Raw genomic sequence first — 16,533 nt, forward strand, 5'->3', positions numbered from 1 at the left:
ACTGTTTCCTCTGGAGTTGTGTGGAGTTGTGAGGAAGAACTTGGGCTCTGAAGCCTGCTCCCTGCCCTCGGCACCAGGACCTTCGGGGAGTGGCTTTACTGTCCTTGCGCCTCGCTTCCCCATCTGCGAGGTGGGGAGAATAAAGCACTGTTGCCACTTGTGGCCACTTGGGTTATGAGCTGCATGGGTCCACGATGCCACAAACACAGTGATGTGGGGCCTGGAGTTGTGCATCTCCATGGCCCTGCAAAGGGTAGTGTTGGGATTCAGAGTTAAAAATGTAAAAAGCTCCTCAGGAATTCCCTATCCCGTGGTTAGGACTCAGGATGGTTTCACTGTCGTGGCCCGGGTTCAATCCCTGGTCGCAGAACTAAGTTCCTGCAAGCTGCACGGCACAGCGAAAAGAAAATGAAAAGCTCCTAAAACTCTTTGACACTTGGTCTTAGTCAGTTTTGGCTATTATTATGGTTGGAGAGTGGAAATATGAGTGATTTTTAACTTTTCTCTATGCTTTCTTTTATTTTCCATGTTTTCTGTAGTTGACGTGCTATTTTTATCAATAGATATTTCTGTGTTTTATATATCATATGTCTGCATATCATAATATTACATGTGTTATATTGTACTTAGAAGATAGACAAAGTACTCATCCAATGGGAGAAATTGGAGGGGAAGAGGGAAGCTGCCATTTAACAGGTCGGGAAGATGAGGTCTTGGCTCTCTCACATTGCCTAGCAAAATAAGCACTCAAATATTTATAGATGTGGTTGAGTACTTAATATTTATCTCTACACTAATAATGTTGACAATAGCAACCAATACCAGATTCATTGGAGCTACGCAAATAGGCGGTGACAAAATAATGTATTGACCTATTAGAACATAACATGTTTTAATGTGTTCATATCAGATTAATATGAGGACTTTAAAAAAAAACCTGATAGCTGCACGGTAATTTAAAACTTCAAGAAGTAAGTTGAATGCCAAATAACAAACCTTCTGATCATATGTTTAAGATTCAAGATGTAAAAGAAAACCCCACACGAACATTGGACTTTTGTAGCATTCAGCTAAGTGACAAAGAGTGTACCTTGGTGCATGGAACTCTTGTGATGGGGTTTTCTTTAAAGAACAAAAATCTCCACCTAGGTTTGCATCCTACAGTAGGGTTGTTTCCCAAATCAGGCTGTTTCAAGTAACATATGAAACGGCGTATGGCTGTCCCTACCATCCCAAAGCAAATGTTTGTTTTGTTGCAGTGATGGAAACATTTCCATTGGTGAAGCAAATATTTAGAGCTGAAAGAAACATTTGGGCAGCCAGGATGTGTCAAAATAGAACAGATGCCTGCCTTTTAAAAACACAATTAAAAAAAAAAAAGCCACCTTGTACTTGGCTGCTGGTGGTACAGCCACAGTGGGTTAAGCAAGAAATTAGATACTGCGGATGTCATTCTAATCCCAGCTCCTGGGTACATCTCTGCACCTATTTCTGTCTTGGTTTTTCTCTTCCAGAAAATGGGGATAACCATTCTAAGTGATTTTGTTCACGATTAAGGTTTTTTTTCTCCCTCCACTTATTTTCTTTGTTCTTAAAAATTAATTTATTCTTTTGAATCAGAAATATGTTCACATGGGACACAGTTCCTAAGAATATACAGTGAAAAGTCTGCCTTCACTCTGTGTCCCCAGCTACCAGTCTCCTCTCCATCTGGGACCAGCATTACCTGTTTCTTGTCTGTCTTTATTTTATGCATGTACACACAACTACATAGATGTGTTTGTGCATACATAGATTCTTTTATTTAACACAGAGGTCCCATGTACCCTTCACCTAGTTTTCCCCATGTTCCATATGTCCTTTTCGTTTTTCCTTGTCTTTGAGGTTGTTGGTTCTAAGAGTTTGCTTATTTAAAATGTGCTGTGTCAGATAGCAGAGTGGGGAGCAGGCGTGTCAGGCCACCCTCTCGTGATCCCTCCAGAGCAGTAAAAAGAGCGCTGTGTTGGGAGTCTGGTTCTGCCCCTGGGCTCACCATGGCTGTGAGTAAAGTCACTGCCCCTCTCCATGTTCTCTTATCTTGATCTGTAAAACAGAAGGAAAGGAAAACAAAAAGAACAGGAGATAGACTAGATGAGCTTCAACTTTTCTTTCAGATCTGAATTACTTTGGTTGTCAAAGGTGAATTTTTCTTTTTCTTTAAAAAAACTTCACTGCCTCTTCTAAAAGGAGCAAGTTTCAAGTATAGTTAAAGGTATATATTTACTTGGCTTTCCCACATATGTACAACCATACGTTTGGCTTTCCTGGCCTTTGGCATTCAAGTAGCAGTGATTCCTGATTATCCTGCTCCTCAGTCTTTAAGACACGTTCCTTTCCCTAGGGCTTGTTCACTGCACTGTGGGAAGGGCTGACTTCCCCGCCTGTTGCCAAGGACCCTGTAGGGTTAGACGCTGCTGTCCGGGACAGCCGGCAGCAATGTTTGTCGTGCCTTGGAATTGATGATCAAATATGAGGAGCAACTCCTCTTTGTTTTTGTTTTTAATTTAGCAGAGAGGGATTAAAAGAAAAAAAAAAAAGACCTTTAGACTATAGATGTAAAAATAGACATCACAGATGCTGATTGGAAACCCTCCCAGTCTTTCACATGACAGATCTCAATTTGTGTTACACAGAGGGGCAGCTCACTTCTGTCTTGTTCACCAGTTATACTATTCCCCAGAGAAGCTCAATAAATTTTATAGGGAAGTTTCCTCCTTATGCGGAAGGAGCTAAGCTGAATGAGTGTGGCTGAAATAATTTAGGGCTCCAAGGGAGTCCGTCTACCTTGTAGAGTAACGTATTAGAAGTAAATGTGCAAAAACTTTTGATCTTGGTTGATTTGGCCATGTCATTGATAGTACTGGGCCCTGGCTTCTGTGACCCCATCCTGTCTGATTTGGAATAAAACTGCTCCCTAGAACTTGCATTTAGTTCTCTGCTAAAATCGTCCTTCTGCACGCTTCACTGGTAGTGGCTGCGGAGCTTGCCTGCTCATATTCTGCCATTTTCACCACTAACCCTTTGAAACCTGCGAACTTGGACTTGGCTGAGAGTTTACATCTCTCTTCTGCCTCTCTGAGCGGCACAGAGATCCTCTCCCACTGACATTAGGAAAGCAGAGCTGCCTTCTCTTTTAGACTGATGGTGGACCAAGCCTGGCTGGTTGCTCAGTCTCTGAGCTAGCAGTGCAGTACATTTTGCGCTGGCTTTTTACTCGGTGATTTATACTCCACGTGGCTGGGTGATATCCAGTGTCCTTTTGTCTTTGTGTTTATTTTTCTTGCACATTTAATGTATTTAAAGGATATAATGTCTTTATGGTCCCCTGGGATAAGGAGGGATTGGTGCAAGTTTTAATGAGAGGTTCCCGGCTCTCTGTGTTGAGATGAGAATTATATTCTTGATTAGATATCTTTCTTTCCTTAGGTGGCAAGAGGCAGTGTTTTGCTGCCTTTTTAAAATTATTTATTTATTGGCTGCGTTGGGTCTTCGTTGCTGCACGCGGGCTCTCTCTAGTTGCGGCCAGCGGGGGTCTACGCTTCGTTGCCGTGTGCAGGCTTCTCATTGCGGTGGCTTCTCTTGTTGCGGAGCATGGGCTTCAGCAGTTGTGAGGATGGGCTTAGTTGCTCCGCGGCATGCGGGATCTTCCCAGACCAGGGCTCGAACCCGTGTCCCCTGCATTGGCAGGCGGACTCTTAACCACTGTGCCACCAGGGAAGTCCCCGCTGCTTTTTGAAATAGCATTTCTGTCTAACGATTTTTAGAAGGATACTGAGAGGACATTCTGTTTCAGGGCATCATCAGCAACTTTTTCTCCTGTTGTTTGAGCTTCCTTATTTAAGGAGAGGGGAGAGTGTCAAGTCTTGTTCTTGAATTTACGTATCAACATCAAGATGGTGGGAACCGGGCCCCACCATCAGATCAATTTTTATAAAAACCCATTCAGGGCGATGATATTTGGAACTAGTTTTCTCAAAAACTGTTTTTGCTGCTTGGGAATAGTCAGTCAGCAGAGAAGAAAGCATTTGGCTTATTTGCTTAATATTTTAACCAAGTGAATTAGGTTGGGGGGCTGGGGGGAGGGGATAAGAAAGTGGGTGGGGGAGGCCTCATAAACAAGGTGATATATAATATTTTTTTTGTTCTCCTTTTAAATAAATACCGATCAGCTTTATGTTCAGAGACAATAGGAGCCGTTGGCTTAAATTTGCAGTTTACTGTATTTATGGCTGTAATATCAAGGTGCTGCCGTCGTAATTTCATGCCCCAATGAGAAGAGCAAGGTCGAAGCAAATGCTTCCATCGGCATCTGCTAACACACTAACTCATAAACAAGGCCCGGCTGGATCAGGTGGCACGGAATAATACAGGCTAATGAAATACAGCACAGCTTTCCATTACTGTTAGTTTTTACAGTGTCGTCATTACGTGTAATTTATGTTTAAAAAATTCAATTTTATACAAGGCACTGGGAAATAGGGGTCTACAGGTCATCCAATGACTTTTAGAGGCTCTGAGAGTCCTTATTGTACTCCACTGTTCCAACAAAATGTTAATAAAATAAAATAAAAATACTTTTTCCCTTTCTCCTCCCCTAACCTTTTCTGAGAGAGTTGATTTTTCTTTTAATTTGGGGAGTATTTTTAGCCAGCTGTCTTCTCTGCCTCATCTCCTCCCAGAGTGCCTGGGTAGATAACTAGCTGTGTTCCGAGAGAGATGACCCGTGCTCAGTCTCCCTGCGTCCCAGATGAATCTCCCAAGTCCTGTAAATAGAGGGACTGCGACGGGGCGGGGGAGGAAGATGGCCGAGTGGCCAGCCCATAACTGCTGCCCGTTGCCACTGGCCCTCTGGCCCTGTTCCCTAGTCCCCATCAGACTCCACATTTTTATTATAATACTCGGACTGGGCCGGAAGGTGCTGTCAGGCGTTCATCACCTTGCTTATATCCAAACTATTCCTAACCCTGCTGTCCTGGTGGTTGTTTGACCTGAGGGATACAGAGAACACTGCTGTCTGCTGTCATCTCTCTTTCTTCTCCCCCTGCATGGAGCCAGGCCCTGGGGCAGTGCCCAGCGGTCACTGGGGAGAGAGTTGAGGCTCCTTATTCTGAGAAGCTCTTGAACCGCCAGTCCCACAGAAAAAAATCAGCCCTCCCCGGTGCCCGGTTTGTCTGAGCTGAGTGGTGGGAAAGGACCCAGTGGCACTGTGAGCCAGTTGGCTGCAGCTTACACAGTCAACTGGTTTGGTTCTGTTTGCATTTTAATAGGAATCTTTAAACAATTTTGTTTATCTTCTGAAGGATAAAAATAAGCAGGTGTGGCAGCCCGGAGGCCGTTGACTTCAGCTGCTGCAGCAGTAACACGGGGCTTTATTAATCAATAGAATGTAGCTCTCTTGTTTCTGTTCTTTTAAAAGAATCCCACCCTGGAGAAAGTGATGGAAGAGAAGCCCTTGGCCCAGCATCTACACAGGGGCAGTCTCCTGGGAAAGGGAGCTGTTTGGAGAAGTAGATTCCAGAGAACCGAGGGAACTAGCAGTCCGTCCTGGCTCCGGGTCTTCGTCTGCACGGCTCGCTTTGAATTGAGCGCAGCTTTGCAGATCAGGCAGCTGTGGTCTTAAAGGTGAAATGATAGAGGCAGGCGTCCTGCTCCATCTGCTCACCTCAGACAAGTCCCCTCTTCCGTTTCTCCTCCTCTTGAGTAAAGCTAGTGAGTGGATGGAATAACCGAGCAGGACTTCCTTAGTTTTGCTCTCTATCAATAACATAGTTTAATTGTCAGTGTCACAGGCTGGGGGAGGGGCTGGTAGCTCCTGGAATCACCAAGTAGCAGAGGTGAAGTTACTGAGAGAACATCTAAATGCAAAGTGCTAGTGCTAAAAGAAAATTTTAGGCTTTATTAAAATTGGCTCATTCTTCCAAAGGCAGCAGCTAAAGGACATGTGAGTCAGGGATGGGAGGGGAGGAGGTTTGCCTGCCACAGGACAGCTTGACACCCTTTCCTCCTGTCTCTCCTCTGCTCAGCCCTTGCTCAGTCCCTCTGCGGTTAGATTGCAGATAGCAATCAACTGGAAGGAAGTATGTGTGTCTAATTTGCATGAGATTATTTAAAACAAAAACAAAAAAAAGGTCTGCATTAGTCAGGGTGATGGTAAACAACGCAAAGAGCTGCCTTTTACAATATAGCCTGTGCCTCAGCTTTCAGAGCCAAATATAATTCACTTACAATCGGCAGTTTCCTTTATTATTCCTTTTAACCTTTTGGATTCTGCAAGGTCTCAATCGAAGTTCTCCACTGTTTATCTCAGTGGGGGTGGGTGAGAACCTGGCTGTCTTATGTGTGGGCCCTAAGGCAGTACCCCATCCCTAAAGGCAGGGTCCTTTCAGCGCCAGGAGCTGGTGAGTGGTAGATACCTGAAAGGAATGACACTCCTCCCCACCTCAGGCTCTGTGAGTCCCAGATGAATCACTTGAGTCTTGCAGAGTCAATCTTCCCAAAGCTGGGGACACTCCAGAGGAAAAGGCCACTAAGGGAAGCGTAGGCACCAGTCTGTGAGAGGCCTTTGGATTTATTTGATTAGAATATTAGAAGGAGATGAGGTCGCTCTATCTTGTCACTCTGGTAGTGTTCAAAAAGTTGTCCAGGTGTCATTTGCAAATAGGACCCAGGTGTTAGGTTCCTGTGTTGTTTTGGGATAGCCCCAAAACAGCATTCACTGGTTCTTCCTATGGATGGGGTGCCGGTGGGGGCGGGGCTGGGGGAAGACAAATTAGTCCTCATATTTTCTTTAACAAGATTGAAGACTTTAGGCATCATTTTGATGTGTTGTAACTCTGCGCTGTAGTGGGAAGTCACCGGGCTGGGGTTTCATCTGGCATCACCAGGCTTTTACTAGTATGATTTGAGACATAGTTTTCACCCTTCTTAGCCCTCAATGTTTTGTTTTTTTGTTTTTTAATCTGTTAAATAAGGGCAATGGCTAGGATAATGGCCCAGCTCTGAAATTATCTTATTCAGTGAGATCGTTAAAATGCTTATTTTTTTAAAAAAGAAGAAAAGTGATTCATTTTCTGTAACTAAATCAAAATTCTGACTCTCCAGAGAACTAGGGATATCAGAATTCCAGCCAATGTAAATTTAGAGCATCAAATGATAAGGTCTGTATAAAACAAGAGCTTGGAAGGAAGTGCTGATGCCCTTTAAACCGGGGCTTCACTAGTGGGCTTGGCTGCAATAATGCAAGGGATATGTTTTATTAGGAAAATAGGCTTCGTAAAAGCTCAGGGCCAGAGGGCAGGACAGTGGTCAGGGAGTCCTGTCCCTTTAACCAGCTCCAGCTCTCAGGGCTGCAGCACAGCCTGTAACTTGCTGTATATTTCCCCAGCGTTAAACATTATGGTACTTGTTTATATTTGAAAGAGCCAAAAGGGAAAATGAGAATGCAACCGAATGCTCCTTTTGGGAAAATTATCCTCATTTGCAGCCAGTGGCTGACAAGGCACACGAACCACCAGCTTTATGAAGTCCCATTGTGTACCAGTGACCAGTAGCTCGTGCTGATGCCGCATGTGCCACTGTCTTCTTTCATGGCTGATTATGACTGGTTAAAACCGTGTCTTTCCTACTAGAACTCTGAAAGGGGTTCCCCTTTCTACCGAGGAGTGACTGGCAGTCAGTACCCGGGCTGGAGCCTGGGAGGCGCTCGCTCAGTGAAGTGTGTTCTCTGTGTTTGCCCGGCTCGTCTGTCTCTCCTGCCCCTGTCCTTGGGAGGTGACATCACAGTAAAGCGGTCCTTTTGCAGCAAGCTGGGGGCTTAGGGAGGAGGAACATCCCCTGGCTAGCCCCACGTATTCAAATTCAGCTCTTGTATTTGAAGGTGCCAAGCGCCAGTAAATGATCCTCTTTGCCCCCTGCCAGCCTCTCCTCTGCCCCGTCAGTCTGTTGAGAGGATGGTGCGCTTGCTCGGGCGACCCAGCAGCACTGAGACTCCACGGAGGTGTGGCCTTGCCCACCACTGGCGGGCTCTGTCATGTGCTGAGGGCAAAGAGGGAAAGGGATGCCGTGTTAAGTGGGGAGGGACCTCAAGTGCTCGGTGCAGAGAGAAGAGAGGGTCCGGGGCCATTTAGAATAGTTCAGGAATTCTCCCTTGACCACTTGTGGTGGGGCATGAAGAGTTTGAGGGGCGGCTGCAGCCAACTCACATGCCAGCGTAGTGTGGGGCAGCGCTGTGCTTAGAGCATTAATGGGCTCTGCCGGCTAGCCCCTTGGCACAGAGCTCGAGGCACCATGCTTCGGGAGATGTTGACCCTCAGAGCCTCCTTGTACTTCACCTCCCCCAGGGACAGATAGACCATGCTGCGGACCTCCGATGGAGAGCTGCCGGCCCGATGTGGACGAGCTCTCGGCTCTAGTTTAAAAGTTCTGTGTTGTGGCTGGACTGAATGTCGGGATTCCCAGAACAGCTCGGGCCGGCCAGAGTGCTCTTTTGCAAAGACTAGCAGTGACCTCCCACCTGCTTCTCCCAGTCGCAGCACTTGGAGCATTTCCGTGCACACGGCTGCTTCCCCTGCGACACAGAGCTACCCTGTGGGGAAGTCTCTCTCACACCTGTGCGCCACTCCTCGTGCAGATGCTTTGGATTGGTCAGTGCCCTCGTCCTCTTCCCCCAGAGCCGGCGTCCCTGGTCTGCCTCCGACCTGTTGAAATATTCCAGCTGTGCGCCCACTGGAAATGTCTTCCTGGGTTTTTCACTTGCCTTTTATTCCTCCTTGGGCAAAGCCTCTCCACATGTCATAGCCACTGCAGATGGCGCCCTGCAATTTCCTGATGTCCCAAGTGCACTGTGGTTTAGAGTGTTGGGAGGATTTTTTTAAAAAAAGGAAAAAGAAAAACTAGCCAAAGGCGATATAGGCAGCTTGTGATAGTCTAGAGTAATAATCATCTGAAAGTTTGGGCCTGGCCTTGTTTTGATCTGTTTTCTTGTTTTATTTTCTTCTTTACATTCTATATCCCATTCATACTAATCACAGTCAGTCCTGATTTTTCTTTTTATTTCTGCATTTGTCATAAAATAAAGCAAATTATTCCCGTCTTCAGAAACGATCTAGACTAATTAGTCGTCTCACCCAATAATTAGTTTTTTGTTTCCCTGTCTGTTTTCATGCATTATTGTTAGTTTTTTCCCCTTTTTTTTTTTTTTTTTAACACCATTACGGATTAAAATGAGCCACATTTGCAGTTTGATGGTATCTGTTTTCGGGGAAGAATGGAGAATTGCAGTACTGAGAGACTTCAAAAGCAGCAATAAACTCAAGGATAAATTAAGGAAATTGAATGAGCCACATTTGGAAGCAGTGTTGAGGCTAATATTCTGTCGCTTAAGGTTAAATTGCAGCTGAGTGAGGTTCCAGAGTATCCGAAATCGGGGAAGCAACTTACTAGGATGCTAGGCATCCTGTGACTCTAAGGTCTTCTCTCAAATGATTTCGTTGCAGCCATGGACAGTGGCAAAAGGTACTCACCTGCAATTATGTCCTCTTCTTCCCCAGGGCTGACAGATGAAGAGATTGATTTGGCTTTCCAGCAGTCGGGCACGGCTGCCGATGAGCCTGCGTCCTTGGGGCCAGCCACACAGGTGGTTCCTGTCCAGCCCCCTCACCTCATTTCGCAGCCATATAGTAAGTCACCTGCTCAAACTCTGGCTTTAACCTTGACTGGGATTCAGGACTCTGGCCAAAGGGCAGCGCTTCACGTCTCCCAGAGTCAGCAGGCGTGGCGGGGTGGGGGTGGGGGACTGGGAGTAGGAGATGGCTCTTGGGTTTTTCCAAAAGACTGTGACACACCCAAATCCTCTTCTAGACGAACTTTTAAGTATGTGACAGAGGTTTTAAGACTCAAGGTACCAGAATAAATGAGTTTATTGTCTTGTTTCAAGGATTTTGGTTTCAAGCAGGAATCTGTAAAAGTATTTATTGGTTCAGTTTCCGTTTTCTTATATCAATGCTTTTTGCATGTTACTGTTTCACTAATAAGAACATAAACATCTGATTTATGGGTGCATTCTTGTTTGGTCACTGAAATAACTTGTCTCCTAGTTTTATCTGTTAAAGTTAATATTAGTAGATTTAGGCTAGCCTTCCTCACCCCACCCTCCTTTTCTTCCTTCCTTCCTTCCTTGTCCTGGCTATACCATGTATATTTATGTAGTGGCAATCTGTTAGAGAATTTCACATTAAATGTGAAGGTCCTTTTTGAATGCAGCTTTTAATTATTACATGAGAACATGACCCGTGAGAGGTTTTTGTTGTTTTTAAATGAAAGCTACTTTTAGCAATAAAGCTTCTTTAAGCTAGTAATAAATGTACACTTCCAAAATATAGGCAGAACTCCTTCCTTAAGTCACTTATGAAAAACCTAAAAAGGTTAAAATTGACTCCAAAGCAATGGAAAATTGCTGTTTTGTGTGTTTAACATAAGACTTCAGCCTTGGATCTGCTGTCTTTCAAAATGCCTTTTCTGTAATTGTCTTCATTTTAATGGTCTATCTCGGAAGTTTTCTTTTTTTCAAAACATGATTTTAAAGTGTCAGATATCAGATTTTAAAAGGCGCAGTTTAAAATGCCAGACTTGTTTTGATCCCCACCACGTGGCCTGGAACCGCCTTCCGGCCCCCACTTCGCCGTCCTTCCCACAGCTAGGGAAGTGCAGTCTTCCGTACAGACAGCGCGGGGGCCAGGCAGTAGGTTAGAATATGCTTTGTGTGTCACAGGTCTCGTTTAGATATCACCTTTCTTTTGCTCTCTGGAAAAGGCTGAATGGGTGAGGCCAGGTAGCACGAACTCAAGCTGATCTATCCGTGGTCGCCTTGTCTAACAAACCACTGGTGTCGTGTGACCTCTGAGACCGGTGCTCAGTGATGAGCCTTATACTGGGGCTGCTGAGTCAGTGGCAGCTATTTGTCAGCCTGGGACTCATTCTCAGTCCTGGCTGACGTTCTTTTCTATCCATTGTGTTGCTTTGGGTCACTAAACATAGTCTCTGTGTTTCTTTTAAACCAAAGGCTAAGTCTCCACACTTTTTCTTCAGGTGTGTCCTTGGGCCCAGGGTTTGATGGGATTTGTTGAGGACGGGCAGTGGCAGCTGGGGTGCAGAATTTTCTAAAATGCACATCTGTTCTATTCCAGCTGTTTCCTCCATGGCTTAATACCAAACAGGTCTCTCCGCTACTTGGAAACTCCTTGCTCAGAACAAATTGTTCTGTTGGTCACAGAGTTGGCCTAAAGCATCATGCGTTTGCCTGCTTTCAGTGGGCACTAAGGGTTAAACTGCTAGTCTTTCTGAAGAGGCAAAAGAATGGGTCTGGGAGGGGCGAGTCAGTCATTTAAATCACTCTCCTGCCCAGATCTCTCTGAGAAGAAGCATTACACGTTTAGGTATTTAGGTAGGAGTATTTTTAAGAGTCTCCCAGCCCTAAAAATAAAATACATCTTCTTAGAGACAGACTCCTTCCTGCTTTGACGCTAGTATAAAAACAATGGTAATGGTAATTTTAAATACCTGGAGTTTTTTAGTTGTCACCCTCGAGCTTCATTCTTCTTGTACCGTTACCCCGCTCCTCTCAGCTTGGGGTTGACTGTACCTCTTCACTTCTGTACTTTTGCCAAGAGGTGTCAAAACTACTCCAAAAAAAAAAAAAAAGCTTGATTTTGATTAATATAGAGAAACAAGACTTTGCCTGACTGATAATAAAACTGATAAATGACATTTGAATTACTTGTAGCGGTAATTTATTACATAAAATATCTTTTATTTGACATGCGATTAGTTGCTGGAAGCATCACTCAATCTGACTAGTTTAAACATGCTCTAAAATGAACCCCAGTAAAAACCAGGGCTGTCTGCTTCTGGCGTTATGAAATATACTAATCCTGGAGTGAGGAAAAAATCTGACTTTAAGTATTTAAATGATTAATTGGGTTTATATATTTTTTTTTACCTTTCTAACCCCCTTAATTACAAGCAAACTCAGGGGAGTTTCTGAACTAGGTGTGCAATCTGCATGCTTATCACCGAGGCATTGTCTGCGTCCTGGGAGGGATTTATGGCCTCCATTGATGTGTGTTCCTGCAGATTTTACATCTGGAGCTCGGGCAGCCCTTTCCTTCCCATTTCTTGGCTTTTTAAGGACATTCCATCTCTGAGCCCAAGCCTAGAAAATGGGATTTTCTGGGCTCAGCCCCAAACGCTAATGTCTCCAGGAAGGGTGGCTTTTCCGAGACCACCCCTGGGAGGCCAGTGCTCGGGGATCGTCACCTCTGGACTTGCCCGCCCTCCTGCTTGGTGGCAGGTGTCCCACTCGGTGCCTCTTATGATATCTCTGCTTTTTGGTGAATGTGGTTGACCTTGAGATGTTAGTGAATGCCAGCATCAGCAAAGAGAACATGGAGACCTAGCAGAAATGGTACCAGTTCATCACTGTTTATTAAGAACCTGCTATATGCTCAGTACAGTATCATGAGAGATTCAAAACATGATCTTTAAGAATCTTACAGGCTCTCTGGGAGAGATAAGATAAACTCTTAAGAAAAAGATAATAATATAAGACATTGTGATTTAATGCCAAAATTAATTATACAGACAAGAAACTCCACAGGAATACAGAAAAGAGAAAAATTAATGTAGGCTCGAGAAGTCAGAGAAGGCTTTGTGAAAGTAGGAGGAGGTTGACACCAGGGGAAGCTTGGTGTCACCTGGTGTGAGAATAAACCAGAGTTGTCAGGGCTTAAAAGAAAGTCGGGTAGAGCTCAGGAAAAGTCAGGCTGGGATGCAAGAGGAAATTTGACATCTTCTGTTTCTCGTTTTGGTTTGTTTTTGTTCGACTTTGAAGCAGGAATCAGTGTGTGTGTCTATGTGCAGAGCCTAACACAGTCCTGAACTAAAGTCCTTGTAAGTGCTTGACTGATTCATTCATTCTAAGATGACTTTTCTTCTTTCCTTCCAGAGAGACAAGAAAGCAAGGTAGCTTTGAAATACAGGCAAGGCCAGTGTGAATTTTGTATGATAATAATTTTTCTTAGGCTTAAATATTCCCCCCCGCCACTGTCTTTGGTAAACAATTTAGGCTTTTTCAAAGACTGACCTACAGCTTCAGTTGCCTCTTCTTAAAATAGGATGTACATGTCTGAGGTTGGTGAAAGGCTTTGACATTTCATTAGAAACCCTGGGAGAGTGTTGTGTGCTCTTTCTCAGTTTGTTTCTCTTCTGGCCCTGGTTAGTAACATAAACTTTCCCTTGATTGTCTTAGATCCCCGAGGGAGCGTTGATTACTGAATACCTGCTGTGTGCCAGGCACTGTGCCGGACCCCTGGGATGGGACGATTAAGGCCTGGCTGGTCTCTCTCTCCAGCCCTCCTGTCCAGTAGGAAAGACAGTTCAGGGAACACAGCAGTGCTATGAGGTCAGCCCAGGATGGTGGTACAGACAAGGTGAAGGGGCACCTCAGAGAGCAGGAGATGCCTAACTGGACCTGGGGCATGATTGGTACAGTGACCAGACAGGATGGACCGGAGCATCCAAGCTAAAGCAAAGCCACATGGACGTGAGACCGTGTGATGGTCAGAGCGGCTGCAACATGGGATAGGAGTGTCAGAAGAGACAACCCGGGGGAGTTGGCCGCCAGGTCATCTCCCTGACGGAGGACAGTCAAAATCACATGGCTTTTTTACTTTGAAATGCATTGTGTAATTATTTTTGAGGCTGTATTACCTATTTAACTGTATTATTCTTAGACTAATATTAAAATTATTTGTACCATCAGAGCAGATGCTGCGTGGGGAATTAGAGAAGACATGCTGGGTGTGCGCTGGATGCGACAGGGGTCCAGATGCTCTGCCCATAACTCCCTTTCAAATGCCTCCATTCCAACTGGGATGGAGGTTCCCCTTGCCTTGATCAGCCCCCTGCTCGCCACCACACTACACTGAAATATTTACTCACTTCCTATTAAACTGTGAGTTTCTTGAGCTCAGAGGCTTTTTTTTTAATCTATGGCCCGAGGTTCTGACTTAGCAGGTTTTCCAGAAACACTTGTTGAATGAATAAATGATGGTGGACGTGTGCTTGAGAATTGCCAGGCTGCCGAGTAATACCATCAACTCTTGGGGTTGATGCCAAGGTAGCCAGTCAGTGAGGCCTCCTGTGTGCTCTGTGTGGAGCAGGCTGCAGAAGTAGGGGACAGGCCTTGCCTCAGGAAGCCCCGGTTTAATGTAGAGGGAAGCCCCATGCTTGGGGTAGGACAGCAAAAGCTAACCCATGCCATCTTGTATGGTGTGAATAGTGAGAGCTTTCGGGAGTTAAGAACAAAGGAACCCCCAGGGTGCTGATCTCAGGCCAGGCCTTCTGGAGGAAGCAGGTCCATGGAGACACTGAGAAGCTGGGGGTGGGGAGGGTGTAAGTGACTCTGGAGGTGAGTGTGAATGGAGGTGGCGCTGTGAACAGCCTCTCTGTTCCCACCAAGAACTGAACGGGGAAGAATCTCTCCCGTTTCTCTCTCTCTCCCTCTCTCTCTCTCTCTCTCTCTTCCATTTCTCTGTCGGTTTAGCACACAAATCTCATTTTTTGCTACATAAAAGTTACTGGTTTGTATATGAAGGAAACATTTCTCTAATTTTGAGGCAATGGTACTTTTCTTCTTTTGTCCATGTGACTGGTTTGGAATAGCAGCTCGTCAAGGGCCAGCACCTGTCCGTTTTGTTTGCTTTGTGGAATGCCCAGTGTGATGCCTTGTGGATGCCGAATAAACGCCATGTGTGGATATTGAAGAGCGCAGGCATTACAGTCTGAGTGGAAACATCCTTACCTTAGATTTCTTAGACCATTGAAAGAGCCTTTGGTGTTGGTGGTAGCTAGGATCATGGCTGTGCTGACAGTGCAGCCTGTGTTGGTTGTATAAGATTCTGCAACAAATAACAGTGGTTTAAACAAAACAAAGGACTCTTTTTCTAAGTAAACATAGTCCAGGCTGCCGTACTGGCCCTGTGGTCCTCAGGGACCCATGCATCCCTCACACCTGGCTGGCATCCAGCTTGTGTTCCAGTGTGACAGCTCCAGCACCAGCTGTCCTCTCTGCTGTCCAACAAGCAAGAACAGGGAGAAGGAAGGGAAAGGGCAAGTCACCTTCTAAGGACACCTCCTGGAAACCACCCACATCCCTTCCCCTTTCTCTCCATTGGCTGGAACTCAACCACGCGGCCATACCTGTCAGCAAGAAGGCTGAGAAATGCAGTCCTTGTTCTGGTGGGCATGTTCCCAGCTTTTTTTTTTTTTTGCGGTACGCGGGCCTCTCATTGCTGTGGCCTTTCCCGTTGCGGAACACAGGCTCCGGACGCGCAGGCCCAGTGGCCATGGCCCACGGGCCCAGCTGCTCGGCAGCATGTGGGATCTTCCCGGACCGGGGCACGAACCCGTGTCCCCTGCATCGGCAGGCGGACTCTCAACCACTGCGCCACCAGGGAAGCCCGTTCCCAGCTTTTATATCCCATAGAAAGTTTGAGTTGGAATTCACACTAAATTCAGGATAATGATTACCTCTGAGTGAAGAGGAAGATGTGGCTAGTTTCCATGGTATTTGGAAAGTTTTAACCGGTAAAGTAGGTGGGTTTAGGATTGCATCTTATTATCATCTTTCGTAACTTATCTAAATATTACATTCTTTTGTAACTATCAAATAATACAGGGTACCTTTAAAAAGTTGAATTAGAAATCTTACCTCTTGCTTCTTCCCTTGGTCTCAGCTGCTTAACTGAGCAGAGAGAGACCTTAGAACCCACCCTGCTGGATACTGTTCTCGGTCACTGCTGACTTCTTTTAGCTCTCTGTCTTTTTTAAAAAGAAAAAATCTGAACAGACTTAAAAAAACAACAACAAAAAACAGCTTTACTGAGGTGTATTTTACATAAAGTAATGCATCCATTTTAGTTATACAATTTGAGTTTTAACAAGTGTACACTGCCCTGTAGCCATCATCATTGTAGAACATTTCTGGCACCCTAGAAGATTCCCCGTGACCTGTTCCCAGCCAGTGCCAACCCGCCCTGACGCTGGGGCAACTCCTGGTCTGCTTTCTGTTGCTGCCCATTTAGACTTATCTTTGCTAGGGTTTTGCATGAATGGTACAGTATGTCCCCTCTCATGCCTGGTTTCTTTCGCTCAGCATCATGTTTTTGAGCTCCATCCAAGTTGTGCATATCAGAAGTTGCCTCCTTTTTATCACAGAGCTGTATTCCATGGTTAGGATGCACTGTGGTTTGTTATCCATTTACCAGTTGATGGGCTTCCGGCTTTGGGCTGTTTCCAGTATTGAGCTGTTACGAATAAAGCTCTTTTAAACATTTGTGTACAAGTCTGTGTCTGTTTTTATTTCTCTTGCGTAAATGCCTAGGAGTGGAATTGCTAGGTCAGAGGTTAAGTGTAAGTTTCACCTTATAAGAAACTGCC

General features: G+C 45.2%; 1 protein-coding gene across 5 annotated transcripts in view; it reads left to right on the top strand.

The window, feature by feature from the left end:
- PEX14 (peroxisomal biogenesis factor 14) overlaps nt 1–16,533 on the top strand; it is a 137,331-nt gene that overhangs the window by 99,850 nt on the left and 20,948 nt on the right. For 3 of the 5 annotated variants that reach the window (XM_067720038.1, XM_067720056.1, XM_067720047.1), the window contains one exon: nt 9,588–9,716. The exons of the other annotated variants lie outside the window; for them this stretch is intronic. In XM_067720038.1, coding sequence (XP_067576139.1) covers nt 9,588–9,716 — 129 coding nt within the window. The remainder of the gene's footprint in view (nt 1–9,587; nt 9,717–16,533) is intronic. 5 annotated transcript variants of the gene reach the window in all.

This window comes from Pseudorca crassidens, chromosome 2 (genome assembly GCF_039906515.1).
Source record: "Pseudorca crassidens isolate mPseCra1 chromosome 2, mPseCra1.hap1, whole genome shotgun sequence".
In the NCBI taxonomy this organism is placed as follows: domain Eukaryota; kingdom Metazoa; phylum Chordata; class Mammalia; order Artiodactyla; family Delphinidae; genus Pseudorca; species Pseudorca crassidens.